General features: G+C 39.1%; 1 protein-coding gene across 2 annotated transcripts in view; it reads right to left on the bottom strand.

Moving 5' to 3' along the window:
- The window catches only part of LOC134540978 (intraflagellar transport protein 122 homolog), a 90,412-nt gene that overhangs the window by 38,323 nt on the left and 39,304 nt on the right, over positions 1 to 12,785 (bottom strand). For both annotated transcript variants that reach the window (XM_063384092.1, XM_063384084.1), the window contains exons 11-16: positions 9,970 to 10,089; positions 7,376 to 7,494; positions 6,708 to 6,861; positions 5,960 to 6,118; positions 2,256 to 2,422; positions 1,381 to 1,655 (exon numbers count right to left, since the gene is read on the bottom strand). In XM_063384092.1, the coding sequence (XP_063240162.1) occupies positions 1,381 to 1,655; positions 2,256 to 2,422; positions 5,960 to 6,118; positions 6,708 to 6,861; positions 7,376 to 7,494; positions 9,970 to 10,089 (994 nt within the window). The remainder of the gene's footprint in view (positions 1 to 1,380; positions 1,656 to 2,255; positions 2,423 to 5,959; positions 6,119 to 6,707; positions 6,862 to 7,375; positions 7,495 to 9,969; positions 10,090 to 12,785) is intronic.

Here is a 12,785-nt window from a genome sequence, read left to right as displayed (position 1 = left end):
ACGCAATGCAGCCATATGTTCATTTAACACTGACACCAAGACACTTACTGAAGCAGGATGAGCAAGAGACACTGTAGATGCTTGCATAATTGCATCAATGTGGTGTGACACAATAAGCCTGAGATTTTTGTATCTCTGTTCAATCAAATTCCAAGCTACTTTGAAGTTCTCATTGATCAATGGCAGGGATTGGATAAGAGAGAGTGGTTCTGGTGACAGTGATGTTTTAAGTTGTAACCTTTCAAAATTGTTCAAGTGAGCATTGTTTACCACCAATGTGGTAAAGAGGTTAGAAAAATTAAGCCACTCTGTTGGATTTCCTAAGAAATGTGGTAGTTTTATAGTTGGAAGAGTTACTTGAGATGGGTTGTGCAAAGTTGGTGCTTTCATGCCGTCATGCAATTTATTCTTGTTGCACGTGGCAATGTATATTGCCTAAACACGATAATACGTGTCGTCGAAAGCATTTAGGCGATCACTGTGCTGTTTTTTGTTGAAATCCGGGTCATCTTTGAGCAACATTTCCAAATTCAAGTGATCGTCTTCAAAACAAGTACGCAATTGTGACAGATCACGACACGGTGCGATAAACAACTCACGTTGCGTATCGTCACTCTTCACTTTATCGACAAGTGCATTGGCACGACATAACCTGTTTTCCCCACGCTCGAGACGTATCTTTAACACTTCTGTCTTGTCATTCATTTTGCCGTTTAATGCACAAAACAGAAATAAAGCGAATGAAAGTCCGATAAATAAAGTATTCACCAACACTGCAACAACATGAGATCAAAAAACGCTATCACAATAGATGAGCGTCACGAGACAAGACACAAATACACGCACGATTACTGGTAAATATCCGGCCCGTGTGGACCAAATGTTTTTTGTTTGAACGAATTTCTTCCGGAGGGCCATAAATACAATAAGAGTCTGATTTAGTGAATACAACTATGACAACGAAACAATAGCCACGTACAAATCAAACGAACAGTATGCACGCGGCCCGCCATCTTTCTTAACTGTTTATACGACACGCAAAAGGGGCACAAGTAACACTTCACACCACAAGGACATAAGTCACAAAGTCCGAACAAAGTATAACATTACGCTGTATTATGCACTATCCTGTTCAACATGTCATGCTCTTATATTACTGGTTCAGTGTCAATGAAGCCAAAATAGAATAAAATAGCTGACAGATATAAGTGTAAACAGTGGCACATGGATTGATACCTGCAAGGGAACTAAGAAGTTAGTTAGTAGGTTAGGGTTGTAAGTTGCATGGTCATGCACAGATGCATAAGGCAATTCTGTGTTGAAATGGCGCTCGCCACTGAGGACCCTCCATGCTAGGAAGCAAGGGAAATGCGGACACACCCTTCTGAGCCTCGACAAACTGGTCGTTCTCGGCCAGCCAGCGGGCGTACGGCACGTAGACGAGGTCCTTGTACTCGGGCAGCTTGTCAGCCAGCGAGAAGGCCTCCTTCCAGTCACGGGCATCCACGTAGAGCATGATCACGCTACGTTCATCCCCCAGCTTGCGAAACATCTCGGTGGCATGGGCGAGCTGCCCCAGGCGGGCCAGGTGGCGGGCCACGGCCGAGACGCCCTCGTGGTCCGCCTTGTCCAGTCGGCGGCCCACGTCCACCAGCCTGGTTCGCACGGCGACACCGTAACACCGTACAGCATCATCCCGTCATAAGCAGCAAGTAGCAGGAACTCTATTTTCAGCACTTGTATATTGTTTCAAAAAACATTTTCATGTCAGTAAAATGTACACTAGTGTGCAGAGTAGCAAATCTTGGTTCACATTACATTAGTTAATTTTGCTGAATTAAAATTTTTTTAGGTTAAACAAGGACAACAGACAGGTAATATCAATGGTGACAGATATATGCATATAGCCTACAAATATATAATAAGCTATGTGAATTCCTAATTCCCCATGTGATACATATCTTATCAAATAAGAATAACTAAATAAATTCCTGGTGAAGGATAGTTTAAAGTACTAAGTGAAGCTCATTTGAGTTAATATAATCACTGGGTTATCCCCCTGAAAGAATTTAAAGTTGAAAAAAAAGGGGAGGGGGGGGGTAATGATTTTGATAAAAACTGTTAAAAATGTCAATTGTTCTATAACTGAATGCAAATTGCATTAATTTACGACATTAGCAAAATATTCCAAACAATTTCTAAATGTAATTAATATACTTTTTCAAAGCAGAAAGGGGAAATTATTGGTCACTCACATGTCCACCCAACCATTCTCTCCAATGATTTCGATGGCTTTAGCAGTCTCTCCTGCGGACAGGTACATCTCTGCAGCTGCTCTCGGCTCGTTGATGTTCCTGGCCCAGTCCGCCTTCTTGCGGATCAGAGCCTTGCGATCCACGCTCTCCACAGCACCAAGGAATTCCTGTTGAGCATCACTCGCTTGTCACTCTACATACAGCTATTGCAGGAAGACTATGAGTTCATAGTTTCTCACCCAAAATAAAATATTAATAAATTATTATGTAAATTATTATGTTAGAGCTTCCACTAAATAATGAATTTTTGGACAAAAATAATCATTGATTTAACTAAATATCTTGGATACTCGCCAGTCCTTGTTTATGCTTGTTGCAATAGAAAAAACCTCAGAACAAAAATTGACAAAAAAAATTAATACATAAACACATGAGAACAAGCCCAGGGTGGCCAACAAATGGAATTCAAAAATTCTGGTTATTTACACGTTTTAAAGTCTTTGAATTAAAAAATTCTAGGGTTAGTCTTCCATTATTTAAAAACAAGTATAAATTTAAAAAAATGTTGGGCAATTTTATAATTTTAACAAGACAGTTTCAAAAGTATGTCATACATATATTGCATACTAAACATCTAAACAACCATAAGATTTCACTCTTGTTTTTGATCTCTTAGGAATGCTTCTTGTCACTATACATATTCCTATAAGATACATATTTCAAGAGACATTAGGAGTAAACCAAGCAACTTATTTTCTTTTGTAAAAATTTAATAAATTGAAGGAATAAAATTGTTAAATATACTTTGCAACCTACCAACTTTTACATCTGATGAGCTCCATTTTCAGCTAATTATATTTTTTTTTTTTTTTTTAAATTAAAGCATCCAAATATTTCTCATGGTTTTTTAATCTTACATTTCACATCAAAAATTTTTAAAATATTTCAGTCACTCAATTCCAAGGAATAGAATCTTCAGTTACGTACGACTTATGTACACACAATATATTGTCTAAGAAAATATTTTGCTAATAAATTAAAAGTTTGCCAAACTATTACTACATTTAGTCATTTAACAGTGCTTTTATGTACTCATCAATTAATTCAACCTCTTTCTTAGCTTCACTGAGCATCTCTAGCACTGTGTTTCTTCTCTCTCACTGCATTTAGTTGCAATTGGTTAATTTTTCTTTTTTCCTCAATGCTATCCACATAACGAGGATGGGCATTTGATTTGTTGTTTTTCTGTATTTTTTGTTCTGAATGCAAATGTCTCATCACTGGAGCCTACTATGTTTGTCTGTGCTGTCATTTATTCTGACTAAAATCCTTCCACACAATTCTCTGTTTTTCAAGGCATGCAACGTTTGAAGTCAGATGATTGTTTTCATTATGTTTATATAACCAGCAATCAGTGGCGTCTCGTCAGGGCAAGCAAGGCAAGCAGTGCTTGCCCAGGAAGTTTCCACGCATTGTATTTTTTAAATAAATATTTTATTCAGAATAGTATTTTACTTTGGCTCGTGCCGTTAGGTGTATGTATTTTTTACACTATCTTCTTGGGACCCAGTACTGTGCGCTGTGCGCTATAAGAAAAGAACTCGTTTACACACAAAACATGCTGTTTTAGAAGCGTTGCTATGTTTAGAAGCGCTGGGGAGGACCGCTTTCAGCAGGAAGGCTGCCGCAGTAGTTTCCTTTCGGGAGGGGGGGTGGCATGGTACAAAGGTTCAGGGAGGGGATTGGCTGTAAAAACACGTGGTAGAAGCTACGAAGGTAGCGCTTTCTTGCCGAATTGAAGCGAACATGGCCGAAGCAGACTGCTTCGGCTATGTCCGCCACAGTTCGGCAGGGCAGGTGGCAAGGTCGCGTTTCAGTCGGCGGTCGTCTCTCGGGGCGCGCGCATCTCTCCCGCGGGCTGTTGGCTGGCAGTGCGTGGGGGATTTGTGGGCGTACGCGTCCCGCGGGTGGCGGATACGGGATCCCAGCTCGAGAGTTGCAATCTCGCTGGGCTGACTGTGAATAACCAATAGCAGTCCGCGGACCAATGGCCGGCCTGTGGAGTCGTTATTACGGCTATCGGGGTGAAAGGTAGCCTGAATGTAGCTCGGCGCGTGGCAGGAAGCAGCTTCGTCGGCGAGGCACCACAGGGGAGCTCGATGTGCCCTGGATGCGAAGTGTAGACGAACTGCGGGCTGGAACTTGCGGAGCTGTGGACTGCCGCGCGCGCAACGGAACTGAACAGCATCGTAACTCTGAAGGAAGAGATGGCGGCGCCTTTAAGTTGGGGCCCTGTTGGAGCCAGTAGTAGCCTGGGCGGCGCGACCTTCAACCGTCCCGGGATTTTGGAGGACAAGAGGGTCCGACTCGCAAGATACTTAATTCGCCTGAACGACTTACCCCCACCCTGGCTTGAAAGGTTGTTGGCTGTTGACTGGAAGAAGAAAGATGAAGATGGCGCAATGTCAGGCTGCCTTTCGTCCCGTACGCCCGCAGTTCGAGCCGGTTTACTGGCTCGTCTGCCCACATCTGGTTTAACTGTGGCTGCTTGGGCAGCTGGGCTGGGCTGACGAGTGAAGTCGCCCGCCCCTGGGGGCGCATGCGCCCCTGGTTAATAATAACCCAGGAGTACCCAACATTTAAATGCGGGCCGCAAGGCCCAAGCACCCAACTCCAGCATGGTTGATTTTTCAGCCCCTCCAACTCTTCTTACCTGGACCCTTCTTCCCTCTTGTCCAGTAGATACCTGCTTGCTTAATGCATGTTAATTGATCCCCGCATGACCCGGACCAGGGTTTTCCCTGTGTCTATGCAGGTTTTACCTGGGTCACATTAGCTAGCTTTTAAGCTAGGCGACCAATGGGGCGTCAGTCATGGCGCCAATCGCAGCCATGGCTGGCCAGTAAACCCCAATTAGCACACGATGCACGTGCCCTTCTCCCGCATGGTTAAAAACCCGCATGGTAGAGTGTATAGGCTTCGGCCTGAGACACACTTAGGTCCTCCCCTAACCTGGACCCTCCACTTACACACTTAGAAAAATTTAGGCTAGGAAAAAAATCGTGGCGTTTCAGGAATGATTGACGTGCCAGTTTCTTGGTACACGTACCAGTTAACAGAGTTTCTGATCACGTATGAAGATAATTTCTTTTATGTTGGTACGAAAAATACCAAGATTTAATTTTTACTATTCTAGTACATTTTTATGAGGTTCTTCTCTTTATTTTAAGTACTTACTTTGTCATGTGTTGTCTGTTTATATATTTTGTACCAGATATCGATGATACTACACTCCCACTTAGTATATAAGTAATGTAGAGTAGGTATTTTACTATCAGAATAATGTAGTCAAACATTATTTTTTAAAAATAATTTTTTTAAAAAAAAGTCAATTTTTCTACCTGTGGAATAGTCAATGTTCAGTTAAGAAAACTACTTAAATAGCACCATTTTGTACCTTCAAATCCATATTTTCCCGGGGGAGGGCCCCCGGACCCCCCCTCCCCCCCATCATGTTTTGATATGAACGGAGTTGTTGCTTCCCCTCATGTAAACCGCACGCCTCGCCACTGCCAGCAATGGTGTACATCCAAGATATTACAATTAAACAATCTTCCTCATTGCAAGAATCATTAGAAAAACGTAAAAATGAATCAATGGAATTTACTTCACACATTCACAAAGCAGGTGAAGAAAATTTGTACCTGGGCTAGATCAAACATCCTCAAGTCTATGTACATGTTGAGAGCCTTCTGTTCCTGTCCCAGCTTTTGGTACAAGCGGGCAGCTTCTTTGAACTTCCCTCGACACGCCAAGATGTCCGCAGCAAACACCTCGTCACTCTCCCCCTTGCGCTGCCGTTCCTGGAACATTTAAAACATCTCAGTGATAGAAAAACTTAAGCTTCAGTGTCACTCCTTTATGATAAATTAGAAATTCCAAAATAAAAAATTAATGAAAATTATCATGAAGAATTTCTTTACATAAAAGGCTAGGTATAAACTAGCATCATACACAAAAAATAAATGAAAATATGCTACTGCAGATTACAACTTAAATGCTCTCAGTAACAACAAGATAATATAATTTTTTTAATAACAATCTATTGAATAAAATACATCAGGATAAGCAAAATTTCTAATGAAAGAAGTAAAATCAAACAGTAAAAAACTTTATTTAGCATAGCAAATTGCAAACTATTGTTACAATGAGCCAAGCTCTGTAATAAACAACTTCGCTCCTTTCATTTTGATTATTATCATACTCATTTGATGTGACATTGCTGTGTACAATCATTTTGTTCCTCTCAATTCACTGAACTGCATTAATGCCATTAATGCATTATTTGAAATAATAGTACCGTACAGATCACAGCTCGCCCGGTGGGCGATAATGCAACTGCAATTCACTTCAACATCAAGAGGAACCATGGATTGGTCGCAGTTAGCTCGCCTTGAAATCGGTGATGAGCTCCAGGTACTTGAGGTCTTTGATGCGAACGAAGGCCTTGCGCGCCACATCGAGGTTCAAGCCGTCCAGGGCAGAGTGGGCCAAGGACTCCCAGTCGCCGTCGGTCACACCCAAGCACGCCACGTCGTAGGCCTCCCTGGAGAACTCATGGCGACTAGTACTCAGGGAAGCACTCACTTCAACTTCCTAAACTTGTTTAAAGCACTTTGCTGCAAATGTTTGTTTTGGAATGTGTAAAAAAATAGGTAATACCAAAACTGACCCCAACTAAGCATTTATCAAAATACTATAACATAAAAAAAAGTCATGTTAAAATGTTAAAAAATATTATTTAGTAAATGCTTAACAACTTGAACACTAAATTTTGCAATAACTAACATTTAAAGATAATCTTAGTTATGAAGGTAGCGTGCAAGTAAAAACGATACATTTTTATACTGAATACTGTAAATAATTATTTATAACATGGTATTTAGCTTATGAAAATGGAATTCAGTTCATTTAAACGTCATTAAAATTACCATTGATGTTTAAAAAAAATTAATGACAGACTTGAAGACAATTGTTGCAATACCTAGTTGATGTACTAGAAATAAAGCAATCCAACAATTTCTAATTACCACAAAATACCCTAAATATTTCCTACTCACTCGAACATCCTCTTCTCCATGTACTGATACATGGGAGCTGACAGTGGTACTTCGATAGTCGACATGGTGGACACGTGCAGGCAGAAGATCTTGGAGCCACAGAGTCCAACCACAAAGCCCTGCGACAGAAATCTTCATCTTTCAGACCATATCTCATCTTGCAACACAAAAGATTTAGGAATGTTAAAATGGTAGTGCACACTACTAGGTTAGCTATCGATCACAAATTGAAACATTTTTTAAATGCATGGACTTGATATTAGTCCCTTATAGGCAATGAAAGAGGTTCATAGAACCCTATTTATTATCTGACGACCTTAAAACTAAACTGAACTTATCCATTAATGCCTAATAACAAAATATTAAAATTTCTGATGGATCATACTTGCTTTCCCAATCGGAATCTTGAATTTTATTTTTAAGAGTGCCTCAAATCTGAATGTAGATTTAAAGAGTCGAGGATAAAATAATATACGAGCCAAAACACCACATACACAAGGTGACACAAAAAAACAGGAATTTTTAGCAAACAAATAAAAAATAGAATACATGCAACAACACAAAATTTTATTGAAAGTAACTGAACCAATACAACTTGCCTTTTAAGGTACAACAACATAAATCATAAATTTTATTTATCGGTTTATGATTTTTTCTTGTGGGGCTAGCTCAAGAGTCGGATCCACACTCTTCGGCCAAGGATACTGGATGAATCGAAACAAATAATTGAAGACGAAATTCGTGGTATCCCAGCAGAGATTTTGCAGAAAATCAATGGGGAACATGAACAATAGATTAGAAGAATGTATTCGTAGACAAGGACGCCAACTGTAGGACGTAATTTTCATAGTCATTTTGATAATTTGGATTGTTGTTCCTTAAAAGGAAAGTTGTAATGGTTCAATTACTGTTAGTAAAATTTTGTGTTGTTGCACATATTTTTTTTTAATTTGTTTGCCAAAAGTTCTATGTTTTCTCTCACCTTGTTTTTTAATAATAAAAAAAACATTCAAACTATTGAATTTTAAACTTTGAAATTTAAAAAAAAGAAGATTATTTTCAAGGTTCAGATACAAAAAAATACATTTTCTTATGTTATAAATTAATGTTTTCTGTTCCCTACAGTTTAAAAAAAAACATTTTGAGAGCACTGTAGCAGGTGGCAAACACAAACACTTATTTGATAGTTACTGTTGAGAAAATAATGTAGTCTTTATCAACTACACAGGTGTTAGTATTTGAATTTCTGAATATTATTTCCTCAAATATTTTTAACATATTTCCTCAATATCATATAGGTACAGTAAACTCTCAATTAACCTGGCCCAAATTACAGTATCCAATTATCTGGTTATCCATCTTTAAATTTAGTTTAACTAATAGTTAGTAATATTCTTAAGCACTCCCGTGAACTACTTCACTTGTGGCTGTTCTGTATTTTTAACCGCCCAGTCACTGTGACAGAAAGCGGTTTGGTCCAACTCATATCTATCCACCAGCTAAGCTGCCACATTTGTCGCACTTTAAACCCAAGGGGATGCCCTGAGTGCTGCTTCATGTCTCCATCTTATTTGTTTCACACGCCGTTATGCTACATCTACCACTTGCCCGTCTATCTGGCAAACCAAAGACTTGACTGGCTTGCATTCACCTGGAGAAAGGAACACTGGAAAAATCTACAAATAAATGACCAAAATATTTGTGTGCATGTCTTGTTAGCATGCGCAATCTTATCTTCAGTAATGGTGGGTTAACTTTCCCTCTTAGGCTGTTGTAAATGGCCGTGAACTAGCAACGTACGTGAAGGAAATCTTAACGTGTCTATTACGACAGGTTTTCAAGATGCAACTGTTCCCCAACAATATCGTTTTCACAAGCTATTTATTTTCCAAGCTTTTAACTGCAATATTTCATGATGAACACTGTAGCCACCGCTCTGTAAGATGAACAACAACCATCTTTGATTAATGGAAACTTTCCTGTGTTATGTCTGTGAAAAGCACGCTTCGAAGATTTGGTGTGTTGAAGTCCTCCAGCCTGGAAGAAGTTTCTTGCTGACTGTAATGTGCAAGCTAGTTTTAGTAAAGGTCAAGGTACTACCTGAAAGAAGAAATAATAACATGCCACTGAGGGGTAGAAAAATCAAATACAATTGGGGGTGGGGGAGAGGAGTGGGCAACTGCCACCCCTCCCCCCTGTAGCAGACGAAGAAGGAACCGCATGATGATACAGTGCTGTATTGTTTATGTTCCAATAAGCTGAGACAATACACAAAGACTTCACTTGTGCTCATAGAATTCTACTGAAGACAAATGGTACAAAGGGTGATCATGAAACTGATTATCCAGATTTTTTTAAGGATATTCAATCGTCTGGGCTTGGGTAGGTAACTATTAACATGAATAATCAAGAGTTTACTGTATTTTGAATATTTAAGATTTGATGGTATTCGAGGATATGATTGGCCATCCCTAACAAGAATTCTTCTGATCATGCATCTAGCGACCAGCTCATCAGCTCAGCAAACAAAGAGAGCGGCTGATACGATAGACAGCCACGGTCATGGTAAGCACGGGCTGTGCCCCACAACTCACCATCAGCTTCTGTTGGTGTACAGGAAAGTTACTGGCCTTGATGCTCAGCAGGTTGTTCCCAGAGAAACACAGCATGTCTTCACAGTGGGTGTTCCAGGCAACACTGTTGGCATTTGGCTCCTGGAAGATACCAAACAACGGATGACACAACAGTAATAAAATTAAAGTTGAATTCGAGCTATTAATACCATATACCCAAAATTAACATGGTGCTGAATAAAGTGTGACCACTAACATTTTGATTATGAGTTTATGAAAAAATACTTTACGGAATGGAAATCACAATTCAAACCCATAAATTAAAAATTATTTAAATTATTAAATGCATACAATGTTCACTGGAGCTTGTCAGCAGAGTGATTTATAGCTCTTATGTGAAACATCAAGCTGCAATTAGAAAGAAAAAAAAATTGAGTTTTATGGTTGTAATTGAAAAGTCATCGGTGGTCGTCTGGGAGGGTAAAAGAAGAGAGGGAGGGGGTGATCCAGGTTGCAGTGAACCCATAAGGAGAGGGGTGAAAGCACCTTAGCCACATCACTCGTGTAGCACATCAGCCTTTACCCAATTCCCTAAGTTTTCTTATTATACAAAAACTAAGTGTAAAAGTCCTAAATGACTTTTTGCTCTGCAAACTGATTTTTTGTGCATCTTACACTTACGCTCAATTATATTGAGCCTCATGATAAATGCTATGCAACATACAAAAATTGCAGTTAAGGAGAAAGAAATCATGAATTATCAAAACACTCATTTAATCATTTCAATAGTAAATCATAAACCAACATGCAAACAAATTCTTCAGAGTAAAAACTCTTACAAATAAATAATAGTTTAAAAAAACTAAAAAACACACTTTTATAAAAATTCCAACTAAAAAATATAAAATAAATTTTAATCAATTTGAATTAAAAATAGTGTAAAATAAAAATAAAAAGTGTATGTTATTTAAAAAAAGCGTGGGGTGCATAGTGTCAATAGGTATAATTATTTTATTGACAGATATGAGAAGAAGGATTTTCATTTTGATATCTTAAAAAGACCCCACACTTTTTTTAAATAACAATAATAACATACATTTTTTCTATTTTACACTATATTTAGTTCAAATTTATTTTATTTTTTTAGTAGGATTTTCTATAAAAGCGTGTTTTTTAGTTTAGTTAAACTATTATTTATTTTCTACTTTTTAGTTTGGTTTATTTATTAAAGTGTGTTTTTTTTAATTTTTTTATACTGTTATTTGTTCTAATCTACTATTAATTCCGTGATAACTATAAGTAACTGTAATTATTGTCCAAATTATTAATGTGTACAGTTGTATTGATAGTCAAGTCTCGATTTTAGAACCCATTCAAAGATTTTAACGTTATCAATATACAGGGAAATTATAAAATCCGTGAAACATTTCAAAAAATCGGTATAGTGAAATGGCTAAGAATTATGTAATTATATTTCACGTGAAAGAAAAACTCTCAAAGTTTTTTTTCTTCACTAGTTATAAATGTTCTATGTGTCCACCTTGCGTCACACGACACACATATAATCGATAGTCCAATTCTGCCCATACCCGACCCTGAATATCAGGAGTGATGGTAAGAGCAGCTCCTACGATACGGTGTCTCAATTTGTAAAGGTTCTGTGGTAGAGGCGGAACATAAACACTATCCTTGATGTATCCCCACAAGAAAAAATCGCAAGGTGCCAAGTCCGGTGATCGTGGTAGCCACAGGAGTAGCACTTGGTCAGCGGCCGCCCCACGGCCCATCCAGCGATGTGGCAACATCTCATTCAGATAATCTCGTACCACATTGTGGTAATGACGTGGAGCACCATCATGTTGGAAAATGAAGTCCCTACTATCAGCTTCATGTTGTGGCATAAGCCACAATATTGCAGCATGTCGAGGTAGGTGATACCAATGACAGTTCTCTCAGCGAAGAAGGGGCCATAAACTGACTTGTTTGACATGGCACAGACCACGTTAATTTTTGGAGAATCTCGGACGTGTTCGAGAGTTGCATGTGGATTCTCTGTCCCCCAAATGCGTGTGTTGTGTCGGTTGACTCTTCCTGAGAGATGAAAAGTGGCTTCGTCACTGAAGATTAATTTGCTTGCAAAGTCATCGTCTCCAAGACGGTTCTGCATGGCAATGCAGAACTGCAGTCGGAGCAATTTGTCATCGTGGCTGATGGCTTGCAGAAGCTGCAATTTGTACGGCTTCACTCTTAATCGCTTACGAAGAATTTTCCACACTGTTGGCTGAGGGATGTTCAATTCTGCACTAGCCTGATAAGTTGACTTCTTGGGACTCCGCACCATCACGTCCCGTACACAATCCACTGTCTGTTGTGACACGCCTGGCCGACCTGACCGTTTTGCATCGCACAAACGGCCGTCTTCCTCAAATTTCTTGTACCACTTCATTATGCTATTGTAAACTGGTGGTGTTTTGTTAAACTTGCCACGGAAAGCTCTTTGGACACTCACTACTGATTTGCTACGGGCGTCTTCAAGCACACAAAAGGCTTTCTCTGCCTGGTTCGCAGCCATTTTCAGCAACTACATACATGCACCCTATCGGTTGTTTTTTTAAAATAGCTTTTTGGCGCTACATTCAAAAAAACTTTGAGAGTTGTTCTCTCACGCGGTATATAATTTGTTACGTTATTCTTTTCCATTTCGCTGTACCGATTTTATGTAATGTTTCACGGACATTATAATTATCCTGTATACAGTGAGACTTAATGGTATAAGGTTATTGACGAAAAAGTGATATCGACCAGTCTTACATACTGTACGAAATTAATGCTGTGAA

The sequence above is a fragment of the Bacillus rossius genome, chromosome 1 (assembly GCF_032445375.1).
Source record: "Bacillus rossius redtenbacheri isolate Brsri chromosome 1, Brsri_v3, whole genome shotgun sequence".
Lineage (NCBI taxonomy): Eukaryota > Metazoa > Arthropoda > Insecta > Phasmatodea > Bacillidae > Bacillus > Bacillus rossius.
The sequence above is the reverse complement of the archived record's forward strand: the minus strand, read 5'-3'. Positions and strand labels throughout refer to the sequence as shown.